At 40.8% G+C, this 16,481-nt stretch overlaps 1 protein-coding gene across 1 annotated transcript in view; it reads left to right on the forward strand.

Annotated features, from left to right (window-relative positions):
• Positions 1 to 16,481, forward strand: part of NIBAN1 (niban apoptosis regulator 1) — a 90,956-nt gene that overhangs the window by 47,038 nt on the left and 27,437 nt on the right. Inside the window, exons 2-5 of the mRNA XM_020795107.3 lie at positions 6,183 to 6,313; positions 8,081 to 8,212; positions 9,525 to 9,639; positions 11,693 to 11,860. Coding sequence (XP_020650766.3) covers positions 6,183 to 6,313; positions 8,081 to 8,212; positions 9,525 to 9,639; positions 11,693 to 11,860 — 546 coding nt within the window. The remainder of the gene's footprint in view (positions 1 to 6,182; positions 6,314 to 8,080; positions 8,213 to 9,524; positions 9,640 to 11,692; positions 11,861 to 16,481) is intronic.

Here is a 16,481-nt window from a genome sequence, read left to right on the forward strand (position 1 = left end):
AAGTATTTTTAATGACTGCATGATGCAAAGGTTTATTTAAGTTGGTCCAATCCTTTGTGGTGCAAAGCGTCTTTTTTTCTCTGCCATTGGAGGGCTTCTACTTTTTCAACCTTCTGAAAAGGTTGAGCCTATCTCTGACATGCATCAGGAACTGTTAGTAGTTTAGGGTCTTTTTCTTAGGCCTCACTTCTTTTGGAGGTAAAACCACTAAGACTTCCCAAAATAACCTCCTTTCTTCCTAAACACATAAGCTCTTCTGTTATATGGGATCTGTTTTCTTCCCTGGAAGAAAATGAAAAAGACTTATCTTCTTTTTAATAGGGGAAATCTGCTTTGCCTGCAAAGCAGGTAAAACCACTTGGAGCAGACTTGCTTTATCTGTGAAGTAGGAAGGTTTTATTACGTGTTGTAAATGTTTTGTGTGGAGATGGGGGTATTTATATTCATATAGGAATACAAATATCCCTGTACAGCTGGAGTTAACAAGGTTCCACTCACACATCCGGTGTCCACTCACACATCTGGCAGCGGCAGCCCTTCCCTTCCTTCCAGTCGCTCTGGAGCACTGCTCAGCTAGCCACTCGGCAGCCTTGCAGGAAGACTTGTCCTCCCTCCCTTTGCCAGGAGTGGCTAGACGACTGGGAAGAGAATGGCGCTCGGGAGCGACTGGAAGGATGAGCAGGGCTGTGGCTGTCACCAGAGATGTGAGTGGGCAGTCTGGCCCCAGGGGCGAGACCATCATTAACTCCAGCTGCACGGGGATATTCATCTATGAATACAAATATCCCCATCTCTAGTTTTGTGTACAATGCATACTAAAAAGGATCGCAGCAATGAAGAATTATACCGTAGAACACAAGACTCCTTCCCCGGGGTGCATTGAAATAGGAAAAAATATTCAGTCTTCTTCTGAGTGCCAAATACACAAATAAGAAACATAACATTTTCTGAAACAGTTGTCTACGTCAGTGGTCCCCAACCTTGGGCCTCCAGATATTCTTGGACTACAACTCCCAGAAGCCTTCACCAGCACCTCTGCTGGCCAGGATTTCTGGGAGTTGAAGTCCAAGAACATCTGGAGGCCCAAGGTTGGGGACCACTGGTCTACGTTATTCACACAGTTCCCAGTGTGATGTAATGGATATAGGATGGATACATTGATGGACTAGGACTCTGGAGAACAAGGTTCATATCTCCACTCAGCTATGGAAACTCACTGGGGGGAATGGAACTGGTAAAACCACTCCTTAAATATATCACTTACCTTGGAAGCCCTAATAGAGTTGCTATAAATCAGTTCTGAATCGACAACATGTGACAACAACAAATTATTCATTAACATGACATTTTCTCTCGTTCATTGTGGGTCTTCTACTATAGCTTCACGGTGCACCCAGGTATCGTCAAGTCCACTCCATGCTAGATAAAGAACACAGAAGCTTTTCCAAGATTGCTAACTTAAAGACCCCTCAACAATCCTGATTGGGTGGTACCTGTGAGTCATCAGTAGTTATCATGGTATTAACTCATTACTTGCTTAGTGCTGGGCTGTAACTTGGAGGAGAGGTAACTTCGTAGTATGTGATGCCACATAATGGTGACACTGGATTCACTAGCCTGTTCTCATAAGCATCATTAAAGTTTTTCTGACAGCAACATATTATGTACCTCTTTCTCCCCATGCATTGGGAGCTGTTTCCCCTTTATGTTTGCCTCATGAGGTACCAGAGAGAAAGCCCAGCGGTTAATGTAGCTAGATGGGAATATACATTTGATTATTCTCTAATGTTACTTTCCCGTGTGTTGAAACTTTGAGGTAACCATAGGAATATCATGCAACCAAAAACAGATGGAAATGTTTCTCAGTTGCAGATAGGGAGGGAGAAGCAGAATCCACCATGGCTGTTGCTTGGGACCTTTAGTTAGCTATGTTGTAAAATGCAAGGATCTGGAAGCTCATCAGGAACAAAAAGAAAAAAAAACCTAGTGAAAATGTCTAAAGGATTTGAAACAGATGGAAGGAAGCAATATTGAAACAATGGCCACATGTGATGTCACCATAAACTACAATACCTCTTTTACCCTGCGACAGTAACATAGTGTCATGGGGGAAAGATCTTCAATACAATAGAAACAAGAAACAAAAATTAGGAACCATTGAAGGCTCCATGGAACAAGCAGTCTTCACAGACCACCTAAAGTACAATAGTGAGGAGACCAATCTAAGGTGGGGTTCCACAGGAAAGGTTTTGCTACAGATGTAAGGCCTACCCCAAGTCTTCTTCAGCCTCGCTAAGCCTAGGTGATGTGGCTGATAACAGGGCCACCGAAGACAAGTGCAAATTATGGGTAGGATATTCACTACCCTATTGGCCTGTTGGTTTAACGGTTAGTAGTGGCTCAAAAATGCCATTATGCTGTTATGCTATTTTTCTCATATTCTTCTGTGGGATGTAGTAATACTTGTTCTGTATACGGGAACTACTCTTTGTTAAAAAAATACCTACCAGACCTCAGGCCGTGTAGTTTCATTTTTGATTCTCTGTGGACCATATGAGAGGTGAAGTTCTGGAAGTTAACAGTATGGGAGGAAGGGGTGAATACAATCCTAACAGCCCTTTTCAAGTATGGAGAATGTTCATGAGTACAAGGGACCATTCATGCCCTTCTCTCTTCATCCCAGTTTTGTCACTTTCCTATATGTGAAAGGCGACAAGTGTGAAAAACTTTGCTATCTCTGAGGGCTGTCTCTAAATCAGCACCCCAATTTTCCACAGATAGCCCCCACAGATTGCAGCAACACTCTCTCTTCAAACTCAAAGACCTGTTCACAAATGTGGGAAGGTGATGGAAGTGATAATGAGGGGTCAGGGCCAGCTAGAATTCCCCTGCTGTTGCACTGTACATGTGAGCATTCTCGTTTTTTAGAAATGATTGTCACTTGTTCTCCGCACCGCTCCGTAAGGGAAAGACATCTGAAAAATAGTTTGAATTGAAAGTAGAGCTTTTGACTAAATTTTTGCATCCTTTAAAATTTTGGCACCAGGGTCAATATCTTCTTGGCCTAATTACAGCTCTCAGAAGTCACAGGTTCATCTGAATGAAGTCTTCCAGATATCCTGTCCATGAACTATTTATGGTTTATGCTTGCATCTCGGGTGTAGCTTAAGACCATACTAGAAGCCGGTGAAGGTAATGCAAGACTGAAGTTATATGATCTGTAACACTCATACCCAGCAACAGTCTGCTAAGGCAGTGGTTCTTAACCTTGGGTTACGTAGGTGTTTTTGGACTGCAACTCCCAGAAGCCTTCACCACCAGCTGTGCTGGCTGGGGTTTCTGGGAGTTGCAGTTCAAAAACACCTGAGTAACCCAAGGCTAAGAATCACTGTGCTAAGGTACATAAAGTGTTCTCCAGCATCACTTTCTGGGACTGTTTGTAGAAGTTCTCAATGTGCATAAAATGTGAATGGAGACATTTAGGTGGAAAAGGCCCCTGTGATGTAAAACTAAAAGCAAATGTGGGGCTTCAGAGAAAATATGCCTTCAAGACTTTGGAATGAGATAAGAAAAGAATTAAGAGTAACTCTAATTCTAAGTCAGATTAATTGCATTTTTAGTGGTCAAAATCTTATTGATTACTTATGTTGGTGTAAGTGCAGTGACATAAACAGCAATTTTCAATCTCGATCTCTTGTCATACACCAGTTGTATGAATCAATGCACAACAAAGGATAAAAGCAGCAACCTGTTTTATTGTTGTTTAGTCGTTAACTCGTGTCCGACTCTTCGTGACCCCATGGACCAGAGCACGCCAGGCCCTCCTGTTGCAACCTGTTAGCTAGTTGTAATTTGCCATTACACTTCATACCACTACACTTACACTGGTGTAACTAACCAAAAGGATTTGGACTAGCTTGCATATGGCAATTTAGAGTACTCCAAGCGCTTCACCTCAATTGTGTGAGGGAAGCCCATAATGTTTGTGCTGAAGTTGAGAAGGTTGATTTACTTATGGCCATTTAATTCATGACTGAGGTGACTACCAAGTTAGGGAATTTCTGAGCTGCAGTTTTTGATCAACCTAATGGTAAAACCAAATGGTTGTAATGAAGTCTGTGTAGTAGGTTTACCATCCATCCATCCTTACCTGAAAATCTGTCTCAAGAAGATGACCAGAGAAGAAGGGCTGTGGGGAGAGCATTAATGTTCTCCCTTAGTTCTCTTTTTTAAATATCTGGCATAACCATGATGGCTCCAAAAAGCTTTTAGTTGATTGGTCTCATCTCCTTATTATTTTTGCGACACATCCTCTGTGACTGGTGTCTTCCTTCCCTTCTTATTTTGTGATATTTGGTTTTGTTTGTTTCTGAAACTTTGTATTTGATCCATTTTTCTACACTTATGAAGGTTTACGCAATAAACTATTCTGGATTCACTTTATGAAAAATGGCGAGGTAGCCGATTTTTTATTAAAATGACACATTTGACCTCCAGTCATTTCCTTACATAAAGCTCCCTAGGTCCAAGCTGTGTTTTCTCCAGGAAGCTTCTGTATAAATAGTTATCTTCATAAACAAGCATAGAGAACCCTCTAGTTGTGTCTTACTGTGTTAAAGCGAGTTGCAACTAGAGTAGGCCTGTTTGAATCAACGGAACTTATGGAAGAGTCAATTCACCAAATTCCCACTGATACAATGTGCCTACTGTTGTGCAGTTTGCTGAACTAAGCAACAGGATTTCAGCTGTACAGAAATAAAAAAAACAGATTATTTTTAAATGTTTCTAGATGGTTATTTTGAAATTTTTTTAAAAGAACCATGTTTTCTTTACATAATACAATGCAAGAGTAGGTGATACCTTTATTAGACCACTAAAAAAATCATACAATCTGCTCTATGGACAAGACACTGGTGCATGCCTAAGGAAGTGGATTTTGATCCACGAAAGCTAGCAAATTGTATGAAGTTTTTAGTGTTCTGATAGAAGTATTATTTACTCCATTCCTTTTTTTTAAGTGACAAAAAGTTTTTTTCAAATTGTTTTTGTGCCAGTTTCCCTGTTATTTGCTGGAGCAAAAACAATATGGATAGGAATTGGGAGGGTCTTTGGTTGGAGAAGATGGGTAAGAATGTCAAACCACTGAAACTGCGTGCCTTTCTTTAAAAGCAATTTATTTTCCTCCTCACTGCTATACAGTGTACCAGTAAATGGTTCCAATATACAGAGACATCATATGGTACATTAATGTTTGTAGTTTTAAATAGTTGCTCCTCCCCTATGGGGGAAAAAACCTGTATTCAACACTGTGTGTGGAATACTGGCATGCATGCCATCCCCACCAATCTGATCTTCCTCCATGTTGGAAAGCGGGGAATGCAGGGTAGAATGCATGGGTGTTGGTGTGTAAGCCTCAGATCCCCTGTAGAGCTTCATATGAGCCAGAAAGTGAGGTCTGAATTGCAAGAGATGTCAGCTTAATAGTTACAAGACACTTTCTTCAAAGCTGCATAGTTAACTTGCAAATGAAGCCCTTTGTTTACATCCCAGTGGCCAATCCCTAATCAAAAACAACCTCCTGTGCAACTTGTGGAGCTGCAAAAACCTCACAATAGGTTAAACAACTCCTCTTTTCCTCTTAAGCTTCTAGCTGAGAAGTTGGCAACTCCTATATTTTGGAGCATTCTACATTAAAAGTAAGATATTCATTGCAGGATCAGATGTGGCATTAGTCTACACAGAAGCCAGTGTCTTGAATCATGAATCATCATCTTCAATAAAGAAAAATATATTTGTTAGAGAACTGCATCCTAGGAAAGGAGTGAAGGATGGACTCTGCTACCGCTGGCTACATGATTAAGACAGACAGAAGGAGAGGAAGAGGTATACATGAGGAAGTGAAGCAAAACTGGAAAGTATAGATGAGGCCGCATCTTAGTTCCTGTCTCTACATCAGGCACACAAACTGGAATAAAATACGATTTCAAATATTTATTTAGGAGATAAGTGATCCTATCTCACTACACTTTTCAGAAATGCCTTAGGACCAGTGTTTGTTGATGCCATCTGATATATATATATACAATTCTGGCAGTCTTTTGCAAATTCTGCTCCTCGTGCAATTGTGGAGCCTTAGAGAAATGAAAACAAAATGTAATGAGTATTTTAATATGTTGTTTCAGGAAAGACAGAAGCTGTGATCAAGAACTTCAGCCCACATTATAAACGCCAATATGCAGTTGCCTTTTGTAAGGACATCCAGAATGAGCTGGAACAAAACAGAGATTTGCAGTCCCAGTTCCTAAAAACAAAGGTAAGAACTAGCATTTATTGTGGCTGCCTATATGAGGCATATTTTAAACTTATATGAAACCAGTTTAATGGGCACAGTGTCCTGATCCAGCTGTTGGGGCAAAGCCTCAGTCACTATAGTGCTCCCTCCTTGCCTTCTTCCCTTCCTCTGCTTGCGTGCTTTAGTTCCATCCCTGATTTCCTGGTTGATGTTAGTATACAAAACATGCAGCCAGTGCTCAAGTCTCCAGTTAGTTAAAATTTATTGGCTGGCCTTGATCAGTCACTCATTCTCAATGTCAGCCATCTCACGGGAGCTCAATCAAATATAGTTTCTTCTACTCCTATTTTGTTCTTCTTGGTTGATTATTTATTTGTGTGTTCTGACTTTCTTTCTGTGAACTCAAGGCAGCAGAGGAGATTCGCTTCTCCTCACTTTATCTTTGCAACACCCTTGCCAGGTACATCAGGCCAAGAGAAAAGGATTGATCCATTGAATTCCATGGATCTGAAAGACCTTGAATATAGAGTGTGACTAGATGGCCAGTTACTCTAGCCTGGATTGGACTAGATGGTGCTAAACAGGGTCACTTTAAGGTGTGGTATGTCATTTCATGGGATTCTTGCATCCACATAACAAGGATAAGCCACACTACCCTTCAATCTTGAGAAGTTGAAAGCTTCCTCACACTCAAATTTCCAGTTTGAGGAAATTTGCAATTTTTTTTCCTAAGCGGCATATCACATCAGTGTTGCCTTAGCAGGGCTTTTTAAAAAAGAACCTTTATTTCCTTTTTCTTACCCTTCATGGGGAAGCTGGAAGAAGCTTTCGGTTTCATAAGATTGTGAAGCATGACAGCTTAAGCCATCTGCTTTGATTCAATCCCAGTGATCATGCATGTTGGAACGAAACCAAAACAGAGCCATTCTGCCTGCACCATTAAAAAAAAACCCGAGCCCCTGAGAGAAAGGCAAAAAGGTGCAGGTAAGCATGGATCAAGGACAGGGTGGTTTCCAATGGTCCATTCATTGTAAAATCACAGGGGAAAGGAGTGAACCAGCCCACACCCACATCAAAACAAACTATAGGACAACTCCCTGTCTAGTCTCACTCTTGTATCTCTCAAGTCCCACTCCAACAGTTTAATTCCCATACTATACTAGTTTGCACACATTTTTTCTCCCAGAAAAGATAGGAGTTTTCATTTCCTGTGGGCAGTACAGTAAGAACCTTAACACCTTTTGAGTAACAATGCTTTTTACCCTGGAGCAGGTGGGGTTGGGTGGGTACACTGCACTGGCAAACTGGCTGCAGTAGGAAAACCTTTCCTTCTTCTGTTTCCCATTCTCCCTCTTTTAAACAGAAAGAAAACCATCAATCTTACAAATAAACCCTGAAAGCAGGAACCCTTAGTTTACTCAGCCCTCAAAAATCTTCACTAGCAACAGAGGACTTTGCAGCTTAATATTAATATCTGTGGTTGAGGCAGCTCACTACAAAATTGCTGTGGTCCATTAAAACAAACATTAAAGCAACAACACAAAACAGCACTATATAGAGATCCCATCAAGTCACAAATAATTATTAAAAATAGCTAACCAGTTATTATGCGGGATCTTTATTGAAGGGGGGCAGGCAGTGGTGTCACAGTCTGCCCCCTTCAGCCATGATCCCTGGGACACCTGTGCTTTGCTTTGCCCTTTTTAAAAAATAATACTGTATAAAGGATTGGGAAGGCTTCACAAGAGCTAGTTTTATTTATTTGTAACATTCTAACATTTACATTAGCCTCCTGCAGAATCCAGTATGGTCCTTTATGAAGGAGAATCGTTACACTTTGTTGAAGATTTGAAGAAATGGAAGGACAGATACATAGTGATTAAAAACAACTATGCTGTGGAATGCTTTGAAAGCAAAGAGGTAAATTGTCAGTTTTTAAAGTCCTGAGCCTTGATCTTAAAGTGTTTTGATCTAGCATGCTCAGTTCTGAGATCCAAGCGTCTTATTTAAGGTCAATATGAGTGAAAGGCTGCTACAGATATAACTTGAGAACTCAGGGCACTGTTTTGTTCTGTTTCTAAAATGCAATCACACATTCCAAATCTTGGATCCTGGACTGCTGAATTTCATGATGTGGGTACTTGCTGAGAATATTTACATACCATAATTTTTGTTTTTCAGAATAACACTTGGCAATAGGTTCTTCTTTTTTTCCTGTTTATATTTATTGTGTAGTATTTTTCAGTGTTTTGTAAGCTGCCTTGGGAACAGGGTTAAGGCTCATGAAAGAGTCAATTTAATTTTTCATTTTTGATTAAGTCATAAGATGTGAAGATACAATATGATTCTTGAAAATCTTATTTAGCCACCACTCTGGCTTTTGAGATTTCATCAGGAAAATGCATACTCTTGCAAAAGCATATTTTTAAAGCCATAGCAACAACAACAAAAGAGATTTTTTTAAAAAAAGAAGATGGAAAGCAGAGACCTTAATTTTGCACACAGTATTGTCATCTCTCTTTTTTTTCCCTGTATACCCCCATTTAACTCTCCTACACTAGGCTAAACAAACTTGCATCATGAAATTTGTGATGTATTTTTTTCACCTCAGTGAGAATTCCATTGTATTGCATTGTAGAAAAATGCCCTAATTTCAAAGGAGTGTTAGTGGGCACAGATTCAAATGGGTTCTAACTTAACAAGGTGAAACAAAGTTCTTAACTATTCTAATTTGTTATTTCCTACCCTTAATAAATTCCAGTGTCTCCACAAATGGAAGAAGTTTCTGTTTTCCTCCAATGGGACCAGTGTGCGGAAAAATTGAATTCATCCCTTCTACTTTGCTGCATCATGGTCTCCTGCAAACTATCATGAGGCTTTTTTTGTCTGAATACATTAAATTGGTGGAATCAAAAAAGAACCTAATTGGCAGAAAGCCATGGATTAACTGGGATTCAGTTAATTTTGTTTCTCCTAGCTGATTATTGTTTGGGGGGGGGGTGAAATGACAAGTGGCTGAAATTTGGGACATTTTTATAATTGTGCAGGTGACACTGTTGCAGAATGCCTGCAATAGAAGCCTCATTTGGAACAAAATATGATCCTACAAGTTAAAATGCCCTGACCTACAGTAGTGCATGAAGACTCATATCTGTGAGTCGGAAGAAGTCCATTGGCTTAAATTAGATTTATGCTGTTGTTGAAGTTTCTTTTTTTTCCCTCCAAACCCTAGGCCTATCAGAAGGGGCTTGGTTCTAAAAGCTGCATTCTACCTGTTGGTGGCAAAGTATTGACTTCTGAGGAAGAATATAATGTCATATCTGATAAACATTTTCCAGACCCTAATGGTAAGTTACCTTCAAAAATAATGTGCCCAGTCCTCCTCCTGCTCTTTTAAAATCCTGTTTGATTATTGGTAAATGTTAGACCATTTTTATGAGTTGCTAAATAACTAAACGAAATGCATTACAGGGTGTGTACACTGTGTGTTAATTGATATTTTCTGGCACAGATTGTGTTGCCCTTCTAAATGCTGCATGGAATATTTTCAGAAAGTATTAAAAATATGAATTGTTGCAGGGTGCATCTATGTAGGAAATAACCTAGAACTTCACTGAGGGTGGACAGACTTTTCCACATGAGATCTATCTGATGGATTGATGGAGTGGTGAACTATACACTCTGTTAGATGAGCAATGCCAACAGAGTGAAGTTTTTCTTTCTTTCTTTCTCTGCTTCTTTAGCTTTGATGTGAAGGAGGGCAGCAAAAAAAAAAAAAAAAAAAAAGATGGAGAGAAAGCCAAAACCTGCATGCTTGCTTGAACCTGAAGTCAACAGGGGTTTTAAACTGTATGCAGTCTCTTTAATGGAAAATGTAATTTAGTCTAGAGGCCCTTCTGGGCCACTGTTTTATGGCATAACCAAGATGATTCCAGGGGCTGACCCTGGCCTGGATAGGCTGTTTACTTCCAGGAGCTCTACAATCCCAGGAACTGGTAGGCCATCACTCACAGTTGCACCTGGCAGGTGCTCCTGGGGGAGTAAAAAAGTGCCGGGCTGCAAACTAGGGAGCTGTCCTGTTAAGGCTTCCGACTTGGAAAGAAAGAAACTGGAGCCTGAAGGGAGCAGTCTTGAGCCTGCAGTTGTAAGAGTGCAGCAGCTCCAGAAAGTTGTTGGGGCAAGGTGTTCACGGAGCGCTGTCCTTGGAGCTGTGCCATGTGCCAGCCCTGCAGGGACTTGAGACCAGCCTTGGAACATGACACTAAGATAACTGATTAGATGGTGTGTGTAAAAGAATTATATATGTAAACAAATAAGAAAGAAACGTGTTATGTCAGCTTCTGGACCATACAAGAGTGAACAAACAGTCCAATCCTGACTTGAAGATATGCACAAGTCTGTCCTGTTGGCCTATTGTCATTTTAGCTGACCCTTGGCCATCTTGGAATGAAATTATAAATGGCTAAAATGGCCAAGGGCCACCTGAGCCAACATTAGGCCAAATTAAGCTGTGTTGAATCCAGGCTTCTCCTGGATAAGGAATAATGAAAATTACTTATGACTATCATCACTTACTTACCTCGGAAGCCCTATTAGAATTGCTGTAAGTCAGTTCCAACTTGACAGCACATAACAACAACAACTTTGTCACAGTGTCCTAATGGTGGGCCAGCATTGTGGCTGTGCTTGTGGTCTGGAGGCAAGACTTGAATCTGCAAATATGTAGCTCCTCCTTAACACCACCTCTTCCCCACCCCTTCTGGGGCTCTTCAGCCAGCAAATCTTACCAGCAGGCCAGTTTTGTGTTATGAAAATTGCCTCCAAACATGCCCTTCAACAGTAACATTTAGAAATCCCCAGAAAGCATTACCCACTGAATCAATGCGACAATTTTGTTTCCCTTCTTCATATTACTTTTGAAATTTATCATTCTTATGCCTTTCTTGGGGGTGGGGGTGAGAAAGCTTATTAAGGGTAGCTTTGTAACTGTTAACTCCTTACTTTCAAGATGTAAGTTCTTGTTTCAGGAAGGCTTGAAGTGCAGAGAGCTGAGGGGAAAGGGGGCAGGGGTCTAGGCAAGATTCTAGCATTATCCGCTGTGGCTGAAGAACATTTTCTGATGTTAGAGGATTATAGGGCCTAGTGGACCCGGATTCAACCTTGTGTGTCTGCTGATTGAATGCTCAGGTAAGATGATACTGCAGCCTGGATTATTTCCTCAAAGTATAGACATGAGTCTGCCAGACTCACAAGAAAAATGAACTAGTAAAACAAAAGTTAAAAGCTGGGAGCCCTAGTTGGAGAACACACTCACTTGGCATCTTGCACCACTTGTGTGTAGTTGTGAAACTGCTTGCAGGTCCCCAAAACTGCCCATTTCTTACATGTATTTCTTCCAAGGTTCCAGTGAAAAGGAGAATTCCCCAGCTTTTGTCGTTCTTCCAAAGGAATTTCCAGTCTACCTATGGCAGCCTTTCCTTAGACATAATTACTTCTGCTTTCTGGATCCTGTGGCTCAGAAACAATTTAGCACAGTATTGAATGATTGCATCAGACACTTAAACCATGGTAAGTACAGTAGACAAAGTTCTTCCTATCATGCCTTTATTTGGGGAGGGTCTGCTCTGCGAGTTTGCCTACTGTTGGTTAGCCAGTTAATGGTTTTTAGTTTAGCAGAACTAAGTCAAAACTCTCTTGTATGTCTCTGGTAAGTTATGGTGTACTTAGAGTGGAACTGCAAGGTACAGATGATATGGAGATGCTACCCTGCAATGCATTTCCTCCGTGTTCTTTTCGGCATTGATCTATTGGGTGGAACTGGATCTGTTGGGTGTGGTGACTTTCTGATGTTGAATGTGATCCAAGCAAGAGAGGAAGAACTCATTTATTTTCTCAGGTTTAGAAAGGTTGAAGCTAGATTGACAATCCTGGAATTTGATTCTTAAATGTGTGCTTCTCTCTATTCCTCCTAAGGGAAGAAAGCAAAAGGGCTACCGAGATCTAAAGCACATGATGTTGCAACCTTTCTGAAATTGCTAATTTGAAATCTGATCTGATTAGTACTTCAATGGCCAGCCCTGACTGAACTGGATTTACTCGTTTTCTTAAGATTTTGCAGATAGTGCATCCTGTTTGTTACTTACTTGTCAGGGCAGTCCCTGTTTTAGACAGAAGAAAGTTGTTGTCTTATCTGGGACATTGTAGGAAGTGACAGCATAATGTTGGAAGGGAAATACGTGTGACATGAGGCTATCCTTGAGTCTTCCCCATCCTCTTCGACCTCTTCCAAATTGATACTCAGATGTCTACCCAGTCCTCACTGGGCTTTTATTTGGGGGGGGGGACCTTTTTCCACTAGGAGCATTCTACAAATCTTCCCATCACACACCTCACCCTGAACAGGCTGAAACCTCCTTCTTGCTTCTCAATGACCTCATTTGAGTTGGAATCACCAGCCAAGTTCGCTATTAGAGGGGGTGATTATTGTTTGGTAATTAACTTTAAGATTCCCATATCATTGTGATAGCTTGCAATGTTCTTGACACCTGCAAGACTGAATTTATCAAAGTATGGCACACATGATAAGCACTCAGCTTTTAGTTTTGAGATGTATTAAAATTCAGTTCCAATTTCATATGCAAAAGTCCAATGGTTTGCAAATGCAGATCATTTTCCCATCAACTACAAAGGAAGAAGCCATGCCCAGCCTGTGTGAGGCTGCTGGTTGCCACCATGTACACATCCAAGCCTTCTGTAGGAGCCACAGGGCCCATGTTCCAAAGGAATGTTTCCCCATGCTTGCATATGCTCCTTCATGACCAAGGTAGATCCCTCTTTCTGGTATAAATCTGTCTTTGTTCAGAAGTACATAAGCATTATTCTTACTGCCCAAACAAAAAGATGCATTAAAACAACATCTGCATGGGGTGAAGCTTCTGTGTCTTGAGGCACATCTGTATACTTGGCATGTCATTAAATATCAACTTGGTAAACTGAAGTTAGATGCACTTTGCAAAACAGCCAGCTGAAGTCAATTTTCTCCAATGCATTCTTAAAAGGAAAGTGTTCCTTTCCCATAGTTTCTAACCCCTATTATTCATCTCTTGAAATGTTGGTCATCTGGTGATCTATGTGAAATGCAATTCCTTTTGTTCTTTACTGGGTAAGTATTTGACTAGATCAACTTTTCCTGGCACGCTCCAAATAATCTGTGACTCAAGAAGTGCATTGTAGCTTTAGTTTGCTCAGCTTCTTTTTGCAGAAATGTTAGCAGGCTCTCAGTACTCTTGGCAGCCTCTGTTCCTCACTGAATTTCAGCCCATTGCTCCAGACTTACAGAGGAAAGAATGTACTAGCAAAGGATGGAAGGGATGACTTAATAGCCCCCCCCATCTTTAATATTTCTCAATTAATGTTTCTTGGTCTTTGTGCTTGCCACAACTGGTTTACCTGTCTCACAGAATTATTATTTTTTGGTCTTCAGTATTTCACTATTTAATTAAGCACTGGCTTGATGGGGAGTTGCTGTTTTTCTGGTGTAGCGGTTGCACAAACCGATATTTCAGATGTCTACCAATGTTGTGGCCTTTTGGGGGAAGGAAGAATCTTGCAATGTGTGTTAAACCAAAAGCTGGCACAGATGTTTGTGTCCAGCAAAGAGAGGGCAACACCCTTTTTAGGTTTCACTAGCTTGCTATTTCCATTTCCTCAGGGTGGCTGTCCCAGAAAAATAAGCTAAAACAGTTAGAAGCTAGAGTCCACAACATCAGCAGTTAAAGTCAAGACAGGATTTAAAAACAAAAAGCAGGACTGGTATAGTTTTGTTATATGCTATATTCCCTTGCCCCTTGTTATGTATTTCATATCAGTTGTTAATTCCAGACGTTGTATATTCAGAGTGACGTTTTACTTTGTATTAAATGAAAAGCAGATTCTTATGTCTATAGGAGATGTTAGGTTGAAATGTATAGGCTGTGCTTTTGCCTAAAGATGTCTCTTGATGGCTGGAAAATATTTTATGTGGTGATAATGCTCTTTTTCCAGAATGATAGATGTCCTACTCACACTGAACCCAGCGCATGAAGTATATCCACCGGACTGCTTGTCATTGATATGCCCCTCATGTAGTAGCTGAGGCCTCCTGTGTGCTCAGGCTCAATCCATGACAGTCTTACTGTGGAACATACAGAGCTTGGAGAACTGACTTTGCTGTTAACAAAGAACCTGAGGGGGGCAGGGAATAACCTGCAACCAAGGACCACAAGCAGCCCTGAGCCACTTTTCCTTGCAGTTGATAAGTTTGGTGTTGGTGTTTTAACACTGCTATTTGCTGGGCCAACAAAAGTTATTGAATATCTTCCCCGATCTCTAGGGATCCCACTTCCAAAATGGATATTTTCCTAATCCCAGAGTCTGTACAGAAACAGTGATGGCAATGGAAATTACTGGGAATTTTTTTTAACAAAAGCCTCTTCCAATGAACAGCAATCCAGCTTCTGAAATCTCTGGGATTTTTGAGGCTTTCATTTGCTCCCCAGTAATCCTACATTTCAGTGGGTAGGGGGTGCATATGTGCACATGGGTGGGTGGAAGGAGAGTATGTGCACATACGTTGAGTCTGAAAAGGGATTGAGAAGAAATGTGTCTGTGCCTGTCTGATTGAGGAGGGCATGTGAGCTTAAACGGATACGCATATGTGGGAAGTGTGTGTACATGTGTGTGCCAAAATGAGACAGCAACCTTCAGGACCAAAAAGACTATGCATTCTTTTTACAGAAGCTCTAGTACGGCAACTAGATAGTGCTTACTGAAAAACTTTGGGAAGTTTCTGTCGAGCCTTCAGATCCATCAAGCTGCTTAATCCTACAGATGTGCTAGTTTGTGTATAAGGCTTGCAAGTTTTCAGTCGCTATAAATACAGAGCACAATGGCAGGGCTGTATCCTGTTTGGAAGTGACCTCATCTGGTTTCTGTTGGTGGTTAGCAGCTCTTAAACCACATCATCTGACTAAGGAAGTTTCACAGTTCAAGTTCTTTGTGTACTTAGACTATCTGTTGTTGTAATAGAAGGCATTCAGTGAAAACTTAGTTATTTTATCCTGCTCTGAACAGATTTGCTTTTAGTTCAACTTTTAGGCATCTTTTTTCTTTACTTGTATCAGAGTGTTGCATAATTTAAAAATATGCATATATATCAAATATAGATAAAATAAAAAACAAATTAAAAGGTTGAGATAATTAGACTATTTTTGACCAGAAGTGGGCTACTTCAATAACATTATCTAGCCATTTGTTTGTAAATGTGGTCAGTATAAATTGCATTCACAGAAATGCTGCATTGATTGAATTTTAGAAATTAAAATTTTAGCCACAAAGCTGATACAGTACTGAATAAAATGTGACTTTGGTTCACGTAGGCCCTTTCACCACCACCATCACTTTTCTTCCTCCATCTCCCTCCTTCTTCAGAACTATTTTCTAGTTTGAGTCAATCCAACCTATAATGTGCTCTGAGCCATTACCACCTTAAAAATAACTGTGGTTCTTCGAGAGAGAGATTTTCTATAGCAGTGGTTCCCAATCTTGGATAACCTGGGTGTTCTTGAACTGCAGCTCCCAGAAACCCTGGCTGGCATAGCTGGTTGTGAAGGCTTCTGGGAACTGCAGTCCAAGAACACCTGGGTTAACCAAGGCTGGGAACCACTGCTCTATATAATCGAAGTGTGAGTATTCCTTTGAAGATAAAAATAGCACCAGGGTGAGAAACTTGTTTTGGGCCCCAGGTGGGATGTTTAGCTCATACATTTCCTAATGTTGGAGGTTCCCTGCTCACAGTACCAGCTGAAATGTCTGGCCATTGCTGCAGTGGGGACCCCAGGCTTATTCCCTCCTTACCTTCCTCATGGGAAGAGAAAACAGTGTTCACACTCAAGCACTGACTGCCAGAGTGCTCCTGAAGCTGATGCTTATGAGTGAGAAGCTTTGGCCATCCTGTGGTTTCTCCCATGTAAAAGAACATAAGGCAGGTGAAACTCTCCTTGTTAAAAAAAAAAATCTCCAGGCGAAGACTGGAGGAAAAGTGGAGTTTCCTTTGCATGCCATTGGTTTTCTTTATCTCTGAACAATCTAGAGATGGAATTTAAAAACAAGTCATAGATCTTGAGTAGGTGGAAAACAGACAGACAGACAT

This window comes from Pogona vitticeps, chromosome 4 (assembly GCF_051106095.1).
Source record: "Pogona vitticeps strain Pit_001003342236 chromosome 4, PviZW2.1, whole genome shotgun sequence".
In the NCBI taxonomy this organism is placed as follows: Eukaryota; Metazoa; Chordata; class Lepidosauria; order Squamata; family Agamidae; genus Pogona; species Pogona vitticeps.